Here is a 15581-nt window from a genome sequence, read left to right on the forward strand (position 1 = left end):
AAGATGTATTAAGGAGAAGCCTGTTTAAAATAGACATTGATGGTGAGGGTTGGGTCAGGAAAGAAAAGACTCCCCAAAGTCAGCCTGAGCATCGGGACCCTGCCTGTTGCCTCTGCCTTGGTGATGGTGGGAGGACTCGTGGACTAGTGATGCTCACACCACGAGCAGACCTTTATTGGGACCGTTGGTTAATCCACCTCCTCCTGGCTGAAGCCTTTCAGAGACACAGAGTGCAGGACCAGTTGGCTCTGGCTAAGGAATATTACAAAAGCTAGAGTAAATCGGACCATTGACATATGAGACAAGGCAAGTGGAGTGCAGCTGTCTCCCTTCATTTGCCCATCTTTACACTCAGTATTGATCGTCATAGCTAGGCCTAACAGCCGCATGTGCTGTCATTTAGACACGTCCAAAAGGAATGGGTGAGCTGTGCCAAACCCATTCATTTCACAGGTGTACACATGGTCTGGGTTTGTTGTTTGTTTATAATAAACGTCTAGTGTTAGTTTGAACACTGGTTTTGACTAAGTGGTTATTTTCAATATCTTATTTAAAAGAAAATCAATTTACTGTTGTCTGGAAGTTTATTTTAACATACAGGGATATACGTTAAAAGCTCCTTCCCCAAATCTCCCACAGATCCCCTTTCATTGTCTCCCTCCTCCATCCTCTTTGGCCCTCATACTCTCCCTCTTGTCCATCTCCCACATCCCTACCTTGCTTTTGCAAAATTTTGCAAAAATGCCCTCCCATATAGCCTTGTTGGCAATTCACAGGCCTTTTGAGAAGAGGAGAGCATCTACTTCAAGCTTTAATTTCCTTCCAAAAACTCTTCCACGGTCTGTTCTAATTGTGTTATCTATGTCTTTTTTTGCTTTATGCATATGATAAAATAATAATAATGAATAATTATTCCTATTTAATAATATGAGTAATAGCTGTCTGGTCTCCTGTATGTGAGTTTGCTCTACTCAGCTGGTTTATAGGAGGCAGTGTGGTATCAGAAATAAAGAACTGGGTGGGGAATTTGAGACACTTAGTGTCCCGGCCCTAGTGTTTCCACCAACCCTGAGGCTGTGGGTAAGAGAGACTGCCTCCTTGGGCCTCAACTTTGCAATCTGTTAACTGAGACAGCAAATTACCTCTAATATCCCCATAAGCCAGAATTCTCCAGTATCTGTACATTTTCAAAAAACTCCTAACCACTATGTAAACACATAAAAGCAGCGACCATAGATTCTGGAGCCAGATGCACGGCTTGTTTCCCATTCTGCCACGTATTGCTTGGGAATTTTGTATTCTTCTATCTGGACACCTCAGTTTTCTCCTCTGTAAAATGGGAATCCTAGCAGCACCTTTCTCATAGGTTTGTTGTGAGGACCAAATGAATTAGTTCGTACGAAGGGCACAGAACAGTTCCTGACACATATGAAGTAGGCAGTCAGTAAATTTCAACTAGTCTCATTATTGTCACAAAGGTAAGGGTTTTAAAGCATTTCAGAAAGTGTGTGTTTCTCATCAAGTGGAAATGCTGCTCCCTGAGAGAAGCACTTGTGGACACATACTCATTCATTCATTCATTCATTCGTGTATTCAGTGAAAAATTAATTGAGTGCCTAATATGTGCCAAGCACTGTTCTGCATAGGCATCAACGATCAGGATGTTAGATGCACATCGAATCTTCTAAGCCAGTGAGTAATACATATGCAGTGTTGCTAGTGCAGTCTCTTCATATATTCATACACCACTGGCAGACTGTATGTGTGATCTGTGACCCTGTTTTTAATTTATATTACATATTTTGTATTGGTTTCTGACAACCCACTTCCTGTATATCTTTTTATTTTAGTTTCCTCCTTCCTCCTTTGCTCTTTTATTTCTTTTCTAACAACTTTTCTTTCATTTGGCCTCTTCTTTGTTTGTTTGTTTTTCTTTCTTTTTTTAATTGAAGTATAGTCAGTTATAATTTCTGGTGTACAGCACACTGTCCCAGTCATGCATAAATATGCATATATTTGTTTTCATATATTTGGCCCATTCTTGACCTCTCAACTTTTCTTTTTATTCCTTTGGCTTTATTCCTTTGGGGTTCTGCCTCCTGGTATTCCCTAGAACTTATCCATAGTCTCTAGAAGCCTCTCTTTTCTCATCTATTTAATTGGGATAATCAACTTACTTGTTGGAATTTTAAGTTAGGTAATATTTGTAAAGCACTTAGCACAGTTCCTAGTACATAGTATGCCTTAATAAATGTTGGTCCTTGTTACACTGGTGGTATTTGGTATCATTAAAGCAGTGATTCCAAAGCAAGAAATACTGCAAGCGTCTCTGTGTAAGATCCAGCCACAGAAGCTTTGGCTGACCTTTGCGGGATGTGGGATCATCCTCTTGACACTTCATGAGAGTTGTGCTTTTGAGTAAAATGTTTGTTGTGCTACTTGTTATCCTTAATATGCTGCCATGTGCATTTCCAGGGAAAATGAAATTGCAACATTTCAAACTGCAGCTGTGTGCCTCAGTGGAGTCCTGCAGGGCAATATGAACCCTGGCAAGTCTTTCCTGCAGCTATGAAAGCTTATGTCATCAAAAGGGAAATTTTGACTTAATTTCCTTTTGTTGCCTTTTTGGTCTAATAATACAGATAAGCATTTTTATAGAGCTTCTTTGGAAAATCATTTATTGCATATTAAGTCTATAAACTTAGACGTCATTTACATGATTCTTGGAAAATACAGAAAATTCCCACATCTGTCTCACTTTGGCCTTTTGTTGACTTTCATATAGTTCTTATCACTCTTTATCTGGATGGAAAAATCCAAGTTAACAGTTAATAGTTCTAATACAGATCTATGAGTTTACATGGTCTGAAAAGAAGATAGAGTTTTGCAATTAAAAAGGAAAAGGAAAAATCCTAAATTTGAACACTGTTTTTCAACTTTAACATATGTCACTGTATAGTTCTGAATAGCAGGGTACGTGTTATCCCCCTCTTGTGTTCTGCTTTCTATCATTTTTCTCTTGTACAATTCTGGATATCAGGACCCTAAACTCCACACATTCTGCCTGCTATTCAGCACCCTTCATTTCTCCCTCCCCACTCACCCTTCCCTTTGCTTCCTTCATCTTTGGTGAACAGAACCATCTTCAGATTAGAAGTGGTAAAGTAAATACTGGTAAAAGGAAAGTGGGCCCAAGACAAGCAGACTCTATCTGCTGGCCCAGACAGATTACTTCATGGGGTCCTGAAAAAACTAACATTTGAAATGACTGAATCTCTATCTTTGACAAATCATAAAGAAAAGGAGGAGAAGCAGCAGTTGGGCCTGTGCAACTGTCACGGCCAAGATCCAAAAGAGGAAAACAAAGTAGATTTTTACACACTTTTAACTGATCATTTTGTTTTCAGTCTGGAGAAAAATTGGGAGACTGGATAATTAAGTAGCCCATTATAAGCAGTTACAAAGGAACGTGCTGTGCTGTTTGCTAAAAACCAAGTCATGAAAAATAAGTTTGTTGCACTAACTTATTTCTGTTTTGAATGTAATTGCGAATCCCAAACAATACTTTACAGCAGGCGTCCAAGCTGTAGCCCTTGCATCAAAGCAGACCATGCCCATTTGTTTCCTTGTCGTTTGGGCTGCTTTCCAGCTACAATAGCAGAGTTGAATAATTTTAACAGAGTCTGTATGGCCAGCAAAGCCTGCGATAATTGCCATCTGACCTTATACAGAAATGGTTTGCCTACTTCTGCTCTACAGCCTAAATCAGTTCTTCCTGGAATTTCAATGTGTCTACGTATTACCAAGAAATCTTGTTAAAAAAGCAGATAGTGCCACAGTAGGTCTGGAATGGGGTCTGAGATTCAGCAATTCCTGACAAGCTTCCAGGTGAGGGTCCACAGACCCCAGTTCAACCTGGCAAGGGTCTAGATTTCAAAAAGATTTTAAATTCTGCCATTTAAAAAATTGTGAGAGTGAATTATGAGTTGGAAGTCAATTCACTTGATTCGACTCTCACTTATTTGAATCATAATGTTCAAGATGCATTAGAGGATAAATGTTTTCTTGGAGAGAATTTTGCCCTATCATTTCAAAATGATTATCTAATGACCATTTCCTTGGATAAGGACATTGGCTCAGTGATGAAATTTGAAGGGAGCAATAATGAGCTTGATAGCTCAAATGTTTAGGTGACCAATATCAACTGGACTGGTCTGCTTGACATTTCCTCTGTTGGAAGACAATTCTCCATGTATTGCTTGAATTTCTGTACAACTTGTGCTCTGACTATGCTTTGTTCCTAACTCTCTTTCCAAGAATGTTTGTATAATGAACAACCTTGAGAGACAGAAATAGTGTCTCCCTCTGGAGTAAACGGCAGATTTGCTTACCGCCCATTGTAAAAGATTTGGGTTCCCTAAACTTAGTATTCCTTTGCTGTAACGCAGTCCACCATAGGTGCAGGCATCCACCTGAGCCCATCTGCACCACCCTGTTGACTTGGGGGCAAGGGGAACGTATGGTGACATTACACTTGGCCGCTTGCTGTGCTGTGTGTGAATGGTACAGTCCTCTGGCTCTGACCCGGGAGTCTTGTGTCTGCTTCCAGTATCCAGGAAGCTATGGCAGGCTAACTTGTTATCTTCAAGTATGGTCAAATCTCAGCCTCTTCACAGTTTTAGGCACCCTCTCCCATAAGTCACAGCCCAGGATTCCAGTCACTGACTTTCCCCTTTCTCTGAACCCATCTTCCCCTCATTTTAGTAGAACTCTTCACCTTCTGCTTAATATATGAAATAGACATTCTTCAAGTTTCTAGCATCAAGCTTACAAGTCTGTACCTAATCTATCCTTTTCTCTCCTTTTACAATGAAGATGTCAGCCCCACCTCTTTCCTGAAGTTAAACTTTCCAGCTGTGCCCTGGAACTCCTTCCCTGCTGCCTTCTTAGGTGTCTTAAGTATAATCCCTTCTCTCTACTAAATCTCCATCCCCCTACCCCCTTCCATCCCCCTGCCCCCTTTTGGTTCTTTCTATGAATTTTGGAAATCCTCGTTTCTCCTTTCAAAAACAAAGCAAACAGCGAACTTCCTTTACCTCATATTCACTCCCCTCGAGTTACAGCTCTATTTCTCTCCTCTCCTCTCCAGCCAGACTTCTTGACAGAGTTGACCCCTCCCTTCCTTTCTCCCCTTCCTTCTCAGCCCTCAGTCTACTCCAGTTTAATTTCCGTGCTAGTCATCTTACTGAAATTGTTTTCTTCTCGGCCTCCTCTGAGTTTCAGTATATATTCTACATTCCTTAAATTCTAATTTTCTCTTTAACAGTAAATCACCAACCATATGCTGAGGGCTCACTCATCTGTAGCCACTGTCCACGCTATTCCGAGCCTAAGTCCCGTATGTCCAGCTACTTACAGTATCTCTAATTGGAGGCCCTGTAAACACCTCAAACTCAGCATCTTCCCTAAGAAAAAATTAATCTGTACATCCCAATTCTACCCTGGCTCAGTAATTGAATCTATAGTCTACCTACCTGGTCAAAAATCCCTTAATTCAGAAGACTAAGAAACCGTCTTTTCTTGTGACAATTTGCAACTTTATCAACAAAAAACCCATCTATGTATACAACACATACTTTGGTCCTACATCAAGCCAAACTTCTCTGGCCTTGCTTTCTTTTTTGAACTTCCTTCCAAACTTCAGTGTCTAATGATTTATCCTCAAAATGTGACTTTAGTGACAGAGAAGTTCACTTAAAATTGTTTTATAAATTTTATATTTATACTCATAAATTTTTGTCACCACCCCCAATATTTAATCTGCCAGTCTGCATTTCAAATACTTCTTGAATGTGTTATGTCTTTCTAATTTGATCACTAAGTTCTATCTCCTTAGCCCAAATCAACTCCTCTCTGGGTTACAGAACAACCTCCTAGTTGGTCTCTCTTTAATTTTCCACCACTTTAATCTTCTCTGAACTACACCCAGAATGGTTATATATACATATAATCTATATCTATGTCTATATATCCCTCCATTTTGGTCTGTAAAAAAAGTCTCAGTCTTTTGAGAAAAAGATGGTAGAGGCATCTCTTAACAGAAGCATTGAAGTTACAGAGGGACAGGTCAGAAGTGCTTTCTTTAATGGGAACTCCTAATGGGCATGGACCATAACATAAATTAAAGATCAGATATATACATATCACATCAGAGACTTGGCTTGAAAAACCAAAAATCACTCTAAGTGCATTAGTGAGGATAAACAGTGCTCAACAGCAGTTGTAGGAGAAGAAAAACAGGAACGAAAGAACAAAGATCTTCCAAGATATTCTTCAAAGACAACCCCAAGGACTTCACAGAAACTATTTCCCAGAGTTTTATGTAACAGTCCACTTCAAAATGACCAAAGTTTTATGTGCTTAGGAGACTTTGAAATCCTTTTCCCCATGGCATCCATGATGTCTGACATACAGTTAGCACTCAATAAATGTTTGTTTAGTTAAATGGATGCCACTGAGACAAGCCAGCAGCTATTCCTGCAAGTCCTCACAGGGTGACCTTGTCACCACATTCTAGGAATAGATCCTTAGCTTTGCAGGTCCAGAAACTTAGCCGTCATTAGCGCACCCCAATGTGGTTGTGTTCTAGAAGACTAGTGTCAACTGGTGAGTTCCTTCTCTTCTTACCAGAAATGCTACATGGAAAACAAAATTATTATTCAGCCTTTTCTTGGCAAGCACGGGCTCAGACTAGAGGGAATTAACTGAATGTTTTCAATGGCTGGTGTTATCAAACTCAAAGAGTCTGATGCAACTGTCTGTATTGTGCACTGTGCTTGATAAACCAACCAGAATACTCGTATCAGCTGCTAGGACCCCCCCTTCCCCTGACAGCTCTGAACATACTGAGAAATGCTTAATTTGGGCATGTTAAGGCACTTACTCCTTGAAGGCCCAGTTTTGTTTTGTTTTGTTTTTATTGAAGTATAGTTGATTTATAATGTTGTGTTTGTTTCTGGTGTACAGCCTAGTGATTCAGTTATACACATTATATGTTATTTTTCCTGTCCTTTTTCACTATAGGTTATTACAAGCTATTAAATATAGTTCCCTGTGCTGTACAGTAGGACCTTGTTGTTTATCTTTTTTATATATAGCAGTTTGTGTCTGCTAATCCCAAACTCCTAATTTAGCCCTCCCCTTGCTTTCCCCTTTGGTAACTATAAATTTGTTTTCTATGTCTGTGAGTCTATTTCTGTTTTGTAAATAAGTTCATTTGTATAATTTTTTTTAGATTCCCCATATAGTGGTATCATACGATATTTGTCTTTCTCTGACCTACTTCACTTAGCATGATAATTTCTAGGTTCATCCATGTTACTGCAAACAGCATTATTTCATTCTTTTTTATGGCTGAGTAGTATTCCATTACACACACACACACACACACACACACACACACACACCCCACAACTTCTTTATCTGTTCCTCTGCCAATGGACATTTAGGTTGCTTCCATGTCTTGGCTATTGAAAATAGTGCTGCTCTGAACATTGGGGTGCATGTATCTTTTCATAGGAGAGTTTTCTCTGGATTTACGTGTGAAGGCCCAGTTTTAAAGAGGAAAGTATAGGCAGAGGAGGGGAAAGGGGCCCTTACCCACCACTCAACCACTACTTTCTTTCCAGCTGACCTTCCCTAGACTACTAATGCCTCTTTCTTTCTTCTGTAAAGTTTTACTCAACTGTATATTTTGACATCCATGTTTATAAAGTCGTATTCTCTGGAGACCATATACCCTGACCATTTTGTTTAAATTGATATGTCTCCAAAATTCCCCATACCACCCCTTTATAATTTATTGCTTAGGATGTGTTGGCCAATGTCACTCATTTCATGTTGGTTTAATGTAATTTCATTCTTGAGGAATAAACTTTCCTCCTACTTTTTAAGATACTACTAGGTATTGACCACAGAACAAAATGTGAAGACAGTCTGTGAGTTTTAGCTGGCATCCATCTTTAAAAGAAAAAAAAAAGGTAATCTTTGCATTAATATAAATACAAGGTTGAGAGTAAAGAAGTTGTCAAAGCATTATTTTCAAAAGTTGATAACACAACTTTTTTCTTACAAATATAGAATAGACACATGCCAAACATGTATTTAACTGAATAATGAAGGAACCAGACAGATGGTAAAGTTGGCTTCAAGGGAGTGATAGAAACAGAGGTAATGTAGTCCTTCAGAAAAACATATTGAAGTAAGTTTGCTGTGTTAGAGATAAAACTTGCTAATTCCCACAGGGTAATAAAACCATAACCTTTATGGTTGTTTTATTTCTACTAGATAGAAATTATTTCCATCTCTACTGGACAAAATTTTGTAAGTTAACATGTAATTTCACAGTCTGGGCCCTAATCACTGGTAAGAAGAAATCAAACAAAGGTACCTCCCTCGAGGTAATTAAATAATCCTTGGATTGGCCCATTAGACAAGGCTCCAGGGTGACATTGAGAGGACATGTGGTCCTCTTTTGGCCTTATTTCCAAGTTTTGGCAACTTTTATTAAGCAAGTGCTGTGGACTCTTCAATTCATTTGGATGCGATTATGTCTAAATGAAGGCTCAGAACTGCCCCCTCCCCACCAGGAGGAACAGTGGGAGGGCCTGAGGACTTTTAGCCAGGACAGGACTCATATGGGGACCCAATCGCTCACTTCAGCATTACTCTTAGACTATGGCCCTGAGGAAGTAGTTGAAGAGCGCAGAGATTTTATGCACATCATTCAAAAGCAGTCGCAAAGAGGCCATCCCAAGAAAGGAGGGGTGAGCTGTGCCCTAAGCTGCTCCAAGGGGAAGACAGGGCAGCAGTGGAAGTGGCTTGGGCTCAGTATATGAATGAGCTCCCTCTTCGTGAAAGGGCTTCAGCCAGGCCAGTGTGAGCCTTGAGAGCAAGAGCAGTGGTCTCCCTGTGGGTTCTCTGGCAAAGGTGCAGCCATCACAGCTGCACACCAGGAGCAAGTGAGGGAGACAGACCGAGGAGGGGCGCACTTCAGATGAGGACTGGACCAGTCCCATTTACGAGTCCAGTGGGACCAGTCTCGTCTAAGATGCCTTGCAAAACTGAAATTCTATTCTTCTATGAAAATTGAGTTCTTGCCCTTTAATTAAAAAATAAAAAGCACCCTTTCCAGGGCCCAACATTTCATATCCTGGTGACAGAAGCCTACGTTAGTTTTAGTATCTGTGTGATCACAATGGTGATTGCAGCAAAGCCTTTTGATCATTTTTTCCTATTTACAAAAAATGATAATTCACTTCGGTTTTGCCTTTTTTTATAAGTCCTCCTCCCAAGAGAAGTGCATTCACAGTTTTGTTGTTTTTGTTGTTATTTGGAGAGCTTCTGGTTTGTATTTTAGTGCGACTAAATCTCGGTGTCTCAGATTTGACACTTTTTTTCTATCTCCGCTAAAGTCATTGAAATATATTCACATCAGAGGTGTAAATGGATTTTCTGAAGGTTTTTAAGAGACAGTCAAAGCCAGTCACTTTGTGACTTGACTTCTTCAGGTGTTGCAGTCAAAAAGCTTAACACACCATCTCAGTTGCAAGGATGCTAAAACTATGTCTTGACCTTGAATCTTCAAGGAGGTGGGTAACACCTTTTGCTAGATGTGCTCATCCACCACCTCTTTGGGGCTTTTTCTTTTTTTTTTCCTTTTTAAATTTTTTTCACCACCTCTCTGGTTTTATCCATTTGTATAAGATTTACTTGAGAAAGAGAAAGGAGAAGGAATCACATTGAACCTTCTGTATACTTGAGAGAAAATAACATATTTGACTTTCTGGCTTCCAATGACTGTTGTAGTTACAGTTGAAATTTTTAGTTTACCCTTCTTACCAGTGATATGTGTAAAAAAAAATCCTGACCCAAAAAAAAAAGTGTATCAACCATGTCACACACAGTCTTCTATCTCAATTTGTTTCACGTCATCAAAAAGATGTACTGAGTTTGAAGCTCCTCTCAAGTTTATTCTTAAAACATAAACCTGGAGAAATCGTGTACGATTGTAAAGATTTTATTCACACCATTCGAGCTCACAGGCTCTGGAGTCATGGAGACAGAGGCTGAATTTCTGGCATTGCCTTTTCCTGCTTCACGCAGTGTTTCCGAGACTCAGTTTCCTTCCTGAGTAGATGGGGACAGTATTAGTACCTACCGCAGAGGGTTGTTGTGAGGATTCTGGAAGATAACATACATAAAGTCCTTAGCGCATCATCTGATATAAACATTCCATAAGTGGGGGAGGGTATAGCTCAAGTGGTAGAGCACATGCTTGTTAGCATGCATGAGGTCCTGGGTTCAATCACTAGTATGTCCATTTAAAAAAGTAAATAAATATATAAACCTAATTACCTCCCCCCTAAAAAAAAAAAAGAAACTAAAAGAAAAAAACAAAAACTCCATAAGTATTAGCTATTCTTGTTCTAATAATACTTAGAACAACTTCACCAAAACTTAATTCTGGTGCCATTAATCTTGTCAGGATTAATGGTACCATGGCCGACCCATTTCATAATACAACTGAAAAGCAGGTTTCAGCATTATGTAACAATTCTTTTTTTTTTTTTTTTAAGATTCTCTATATAAATAAGATCATACAGTATCTGCCTTTGTCTGTCTGACTTATGTCACTTAACATGATACCCTCTAGGTCCAAACATGCTGTCATAAATGGCAAGATTTCGTTCTTTTTTTTTTTTTTTTTTTTCTTTTTGAGGGAGGTACTGGGGATTGAACCCAGGACCTTGTGTATGCTAAGCATGTGCTCTACCACTGAGCTATACCCTCCCCTCTATAACAATTCGTTCTTAGTTGATGAACTTAACAGCCATTCTTGAGAAAATAAGGGAGGAATGTTGAATCTAGAATTAGAAGACAGATCCTGTCCACTAGGAAACATTTAATATCTTATGAACAGGTTTCAGAAGTCCTTGTAAGAGCTGTTTTGTGTTGGTGACCAGACACTTGAGATATTCAAGCAGGAAAACCTACAGATAATGGTGCTCTGCCTTCCAGAATAAGATCATCTCTAAGTTATCAACTGGAGGCCAAGATCGTACTAATCCCTACCTACATGACCAGAGCAGAACTCTGTGGGAATCTGTACTGGTTGTTAGTCTGCTACCCAGGGACCAGGGCTGTCGTGGCATCAGTTTAGGCTTTGGAGTTGGGTATGACAGGCTGTAGTCCAGGCTTTGCCATTTATTTGCTGTGTGACTTTGGGCTGGTTGCTTGGCTTTTCTGAACATCGGGTTCCTCATCCATAAAGTAGGCTATCATGTAACCCAGCCCCCTCAATAGAGAAGGGTCAAATTTTTTAATATGCATGAAAGTACTGAAGCAAAATACCACTAATAGTACTAGTATTATTACTAATTATTACTCATACTGGTGCTATTGCACTGTTGCAAAGGAAAATGAAATGGGCACCAGGAAGAACACAAGTCCTCATGTCCTATATGACACCCGTGTGGCTTCCACTCCTCTGATATAAGACACATGTTCCCAGAGTGGTGACAATGCTCAGCCTTCTTCCGGGCTGAAAATTCTCATCCTGTCACAGATACCGTACTTTGCTTCTCAGAAGTGTTATTAGTGTTATTGATATTCCATAATTAACACTAATGCAAGTTTCCATGTTCTTTTACCTGAATTTGGGTGAACTGATAGATAACAAAGGTAAAACTGGCTACGTTATGGGCAAAGGCACATCCATTCTCCATATACTAAATTATCTACTAACCGTTATACCCTCACTTTAAATTCTTTAGTAGTTTGCCACTGAAAGGACCAGCTCCAAGTTCCCTCTCCTGGCTTACAAGACTTTTGATGATCTGCTCTCTGAATCCTCCACTTCATACTTTTCTTCTTGTCCTGTTCAACTTTTTATAGCTTTACAAATGCCCTGCCCTCTTCCTGAAATATCCTCACCCCCTGTCTGCGAGATCAGTTTTCATGATTTCTTCTGATTAATTGGAACCTTACCTGGCATGTAAGTGGCTGTTCGATAAACATTTAAGCAAATTGACTTGAAATCGGATGGATCCCAAATAGCCTGAAACAGCCAGATATTTCCATTTCCACACGGCCTTGCAAAATTCCTCCTGGAGTCTGAATAGATTCCATGTCATTGAAGGATAGTAGCTCTTCAAAATTATTTTGGCATTTTGCACATGGAGCGCTCCTCAGTGGTGCTGATGAGAACTTGCTTCACGGGCACCAGTGGAGTTGGTAAGCCACAATCCATGTTTTAATAAACAGACTGTAAAATATAGCACTTAAATTAAAATGTTGTATTCCCTATTGACAATTGCAAAATTTTGCACAGTAAAGAAGCGTTTATTCTATTATTTAGCAAGAAAACAAGTCTGTGTGGATATTCACATGTGTATATGCCTAAGAAGGTTATGGTAGCAATGTTCATGTAAGGTAAACATCCCCTCTGGGCCGCATCCAAAAGAATTTAGTTACTAATGACAAGAGGACTTCCATATGTTAATACCAAAAGGACTTTTTCCCAGGAGTAATGGAGTGGTCCCCAACCTGGATCCTGGGCACGGTATAGCCTCTGTCTGTCTGTCTCTGTCTTGTCTCTCTCTCTCTCTCTCTCACACACACACACACACACACACATGCAGACGCTTCGGAATTTTCAAGTTCCAAGTAGAATCCATTAATAAAAATATGAAATGCTTTTTCTTATATAAATCATAATGAAGTGTTGAGAGATAAAGGGACAACTAAGAGGGACGAATAATCAGCTGCGGCTCAAAAACTGAAACCTGTCACATTAACTCCCAACTCAAACACCTCGTTTTAAAGATTTACCTTCAAGAAACCTAAAAGCTTGTATCCTGCCTCATCACAACAGCCTCAGACTGTTCCCTGTTATCGAAGAAAACAAATCTTTTGCTCCTTTCTGCCTAGGGGAGGCAGAGGGACGGAGGTGGTCCTGTGTGGCTGAATTAGATGAAAGACTTGCCTTCCACCTCCGAGACGTGGAGTCTAATCAAGTGAAATGAGTTTTGAGATCCCAGCTCATTTCCTCGGGGAGATCAGTTCACATTACAAAGTCACGGCATCTCATTCATCACAGCTGACGTGGTCTTTGCTCAGGAGGGGACCCCAACTGGGACGAAACCACCTGTCTTCTCTTGAAAAGGGGCACTTTATCCAAGTTAGAGTTGAAAGCCTTGGAGTGAGAAAGCTTGCCAGCTTCCACCCCAGTGATACATATGCAACGTGGAAGGGAACTTAGGTTGAAAAAAGGGAAGTCGAGTTTAAGGAAGATTGGTGGTTGTACTTTTAATGATGCCAGATACGAACTGTCATCCTGGAGATGCTAAGGCTCACGGTCGGGAGAGATGAGACTGGGGCTCCCTCTTCTTTAGCTCCTAGATTTTGTCAAACAGAAATGAGCAGGATAAGCGTTTCCATGCATCAGAGTTAAAACGGCAAAGAAAGTGTCCTGCTTTCCAGGCAGATAAATGATCATCATCTCTTCTTTCTTCCAGGGCATCGTTGTCACACCCCTGCTACTGCTGCTCTTTGTGAGTATTTTGATGTTGTTTTTAATATCTTTTTAATAAAAAGCCATCCACAACCCGTTAGGAAAGGTCATTAGAGTAAAATTGAAATTGGAATCCTTTGGCACCACTTTGCATCACATTTTGAGCTGTTCTTTCAGTTCAAAACTGTACCAAGTCGTAACATGTAGACGCAAAGCATCTCTGTAGTCTCATGACCCAAGGGCAGCAACAGAACCCAGTTCTCAGGCCTCTGACTCCTGGGCTAAATCATTAATTATGATAAATTAATGACCAGTGACCTAGGTCACAAATGTGCTGCATTATTTTCTCATTAGTAAAACTGAAGTGATTGCTAGTGACCCAGTGTTTGATAGAGCCTTGGACCAGGGGACCAGACAAAGCTTAGTTTTCAGTGCTGGTACTGATAGTAACTGGCTTCCTCACTTGGGGGGAATGCTGCCTTGACTTTTTCATCTGTAGAATGGGAAGCAATAACACCTCCCCCAGTCTGTCTCCCAGGGATGATGAAATGTGCTTTAGAAATAAAAAACATAAGCTACTGGTAAACTAAGCAAAAACTGTTCTAAAAATAAGAAATGCTAATTAACCGTCTTATTTCTTTTGGCACCCAGCGTATGAGAAATTAGATGAAAGATGATAATAGAAATTAATGTCATCTCATGCTGAGAAAAGCATATGTAATCGTGAATGATACCTAAAATATTTTATGAGCTGTGCATTTTTCATACACACATCTCCCAAATACAAATCACTCCTCTCATCACTGAAATGGAGTGGGGATGTGTTTCTGGGAGTGAAATGTGGCTGTTTGACTAGCACTATTTGTCAGTGAATTAAAACTATGGGGAGAATTTATTTAATTATAGTGTAATTACCCAAGTTGGAATTCAATTAGAGTAACAGAGTGAGGGACCTCATTTCCTACAAGCTGTGAAGGAAGTGGAGAGGGAGAGAGCCCCTACTAAACAGTTGGATTTTGCATCTTTCATGAAAGACATTACCTTCCAGTAGTAAACCTCAGCCTTACCATCCCTTCTGAAAGGCTAGCTCCAGTCCACAAAGTAAGAAGAGTCAAATCGTCAGATCCCTTCCCACAGCAGAACGAACCTCATTAATTTAGACTCGCCAGTTCAGAATTTGCAGGGAGTCAAAATGAGACAGAAGTGAATATTGGTTTGCATTCGTTTGGAAGAAAAGGCTTGGTGTGTGCCTGCCTGGTCACTAGATGTGGGGAACTGGGATTGTCCCTCAGGGTTTTCTCCAGGACCCGGCATCATCACTCCCCAGGAGCACCCTCAGCAGACAAAGGATGCAGGCCAGCCTGGGCCCCCCCGGAAGTGAGTCAGAGAACGAGTGTAGAGCTCAGCATACAGTCAGTGTCCAGTAAATGGCTCTGTAGCCTAGGTTTTCCGCATTGCAGAAGAGTGACATCTCTTACTCCTGTGACTCTTGGAAGATGGTCAGGGGAGAAGTCACAGCCACAACTAGGGGGCTGAGACCTACGTAGCACTTTGGAGTATCTCACGGTCTGGAATCTCTGGGACACTGTTTCAGCTTGGGACTAAAGAACTAGATGAGTACCCTCCTCCCGCTCCTTCCCATCTCCGTGCCGTAACATTTTCCCACTGGTTAAGATTATAGCATCACATTATTGCAAGTTTGCCCCCGATCTTAGACCCATAGACGTGTGAGCTTTAGTTGGTTCCACATTTTTAAATAGTCGAGCTACAGAAATAGTGAAAGAGACCCCAAGACCTCAACTTAAAAGTTAGATGCTTCCCTTTGAGCTAACTGGGCTGTCCCAGTGGGTTCAGTGGTATCAGCACACAACATCAACAGATAATTCTACGTTGCATGACCTTAAATCACATGCACAGTGTATAACGCTTTTTGTCTGTTTAGGTTGTTGTGCATTTTACAAACAATGGGCATTGCTTCAACACTTGGGTGACCAGGCTTTATTTACTG

General features: G+C 40.4%; 1 protein-coding gene across 2 annotated transcripts in view; it reads left to right on the plus strand.

Moving 5' to 3' along the window:
* SLC10A7 (solute carrier family 10 member 7) overlaps positions 1–15581 on the plus strand; it is a 222701-nt gene that overhangs the window by 150182 nt on the left and 56938 nt on the right. For both annotated transcript variants that reach the window (XM_045516380.2, XM_010954577.3), the window contains one exon: positions 13578–13613. In XM_045516380.2, coding sequence (XP_045372336.1) covers positions 13578–13613 — 36 coding nt within the window. The remainder of the gene's footprint in view (positions 1–13577; positions 13614–15581) is intronic.

Source organism: Camelus bactrianus, chromosome 2 (genome assembly GCF_048773025.1).
Source record: "Camelus bactrianus isolate YW-2024 breed Bactrian camel chromosome 2, ASM4877302v1, whole genome shotgun sequence".
In the NCBI taxonomy this organism is placed as follows: domain Eukaryota; kingdom Metazoa; phylum Chordata; class Mammalia; order Artiodactyla; family Camelidae; genus Camelus; species Camelus bactrianus.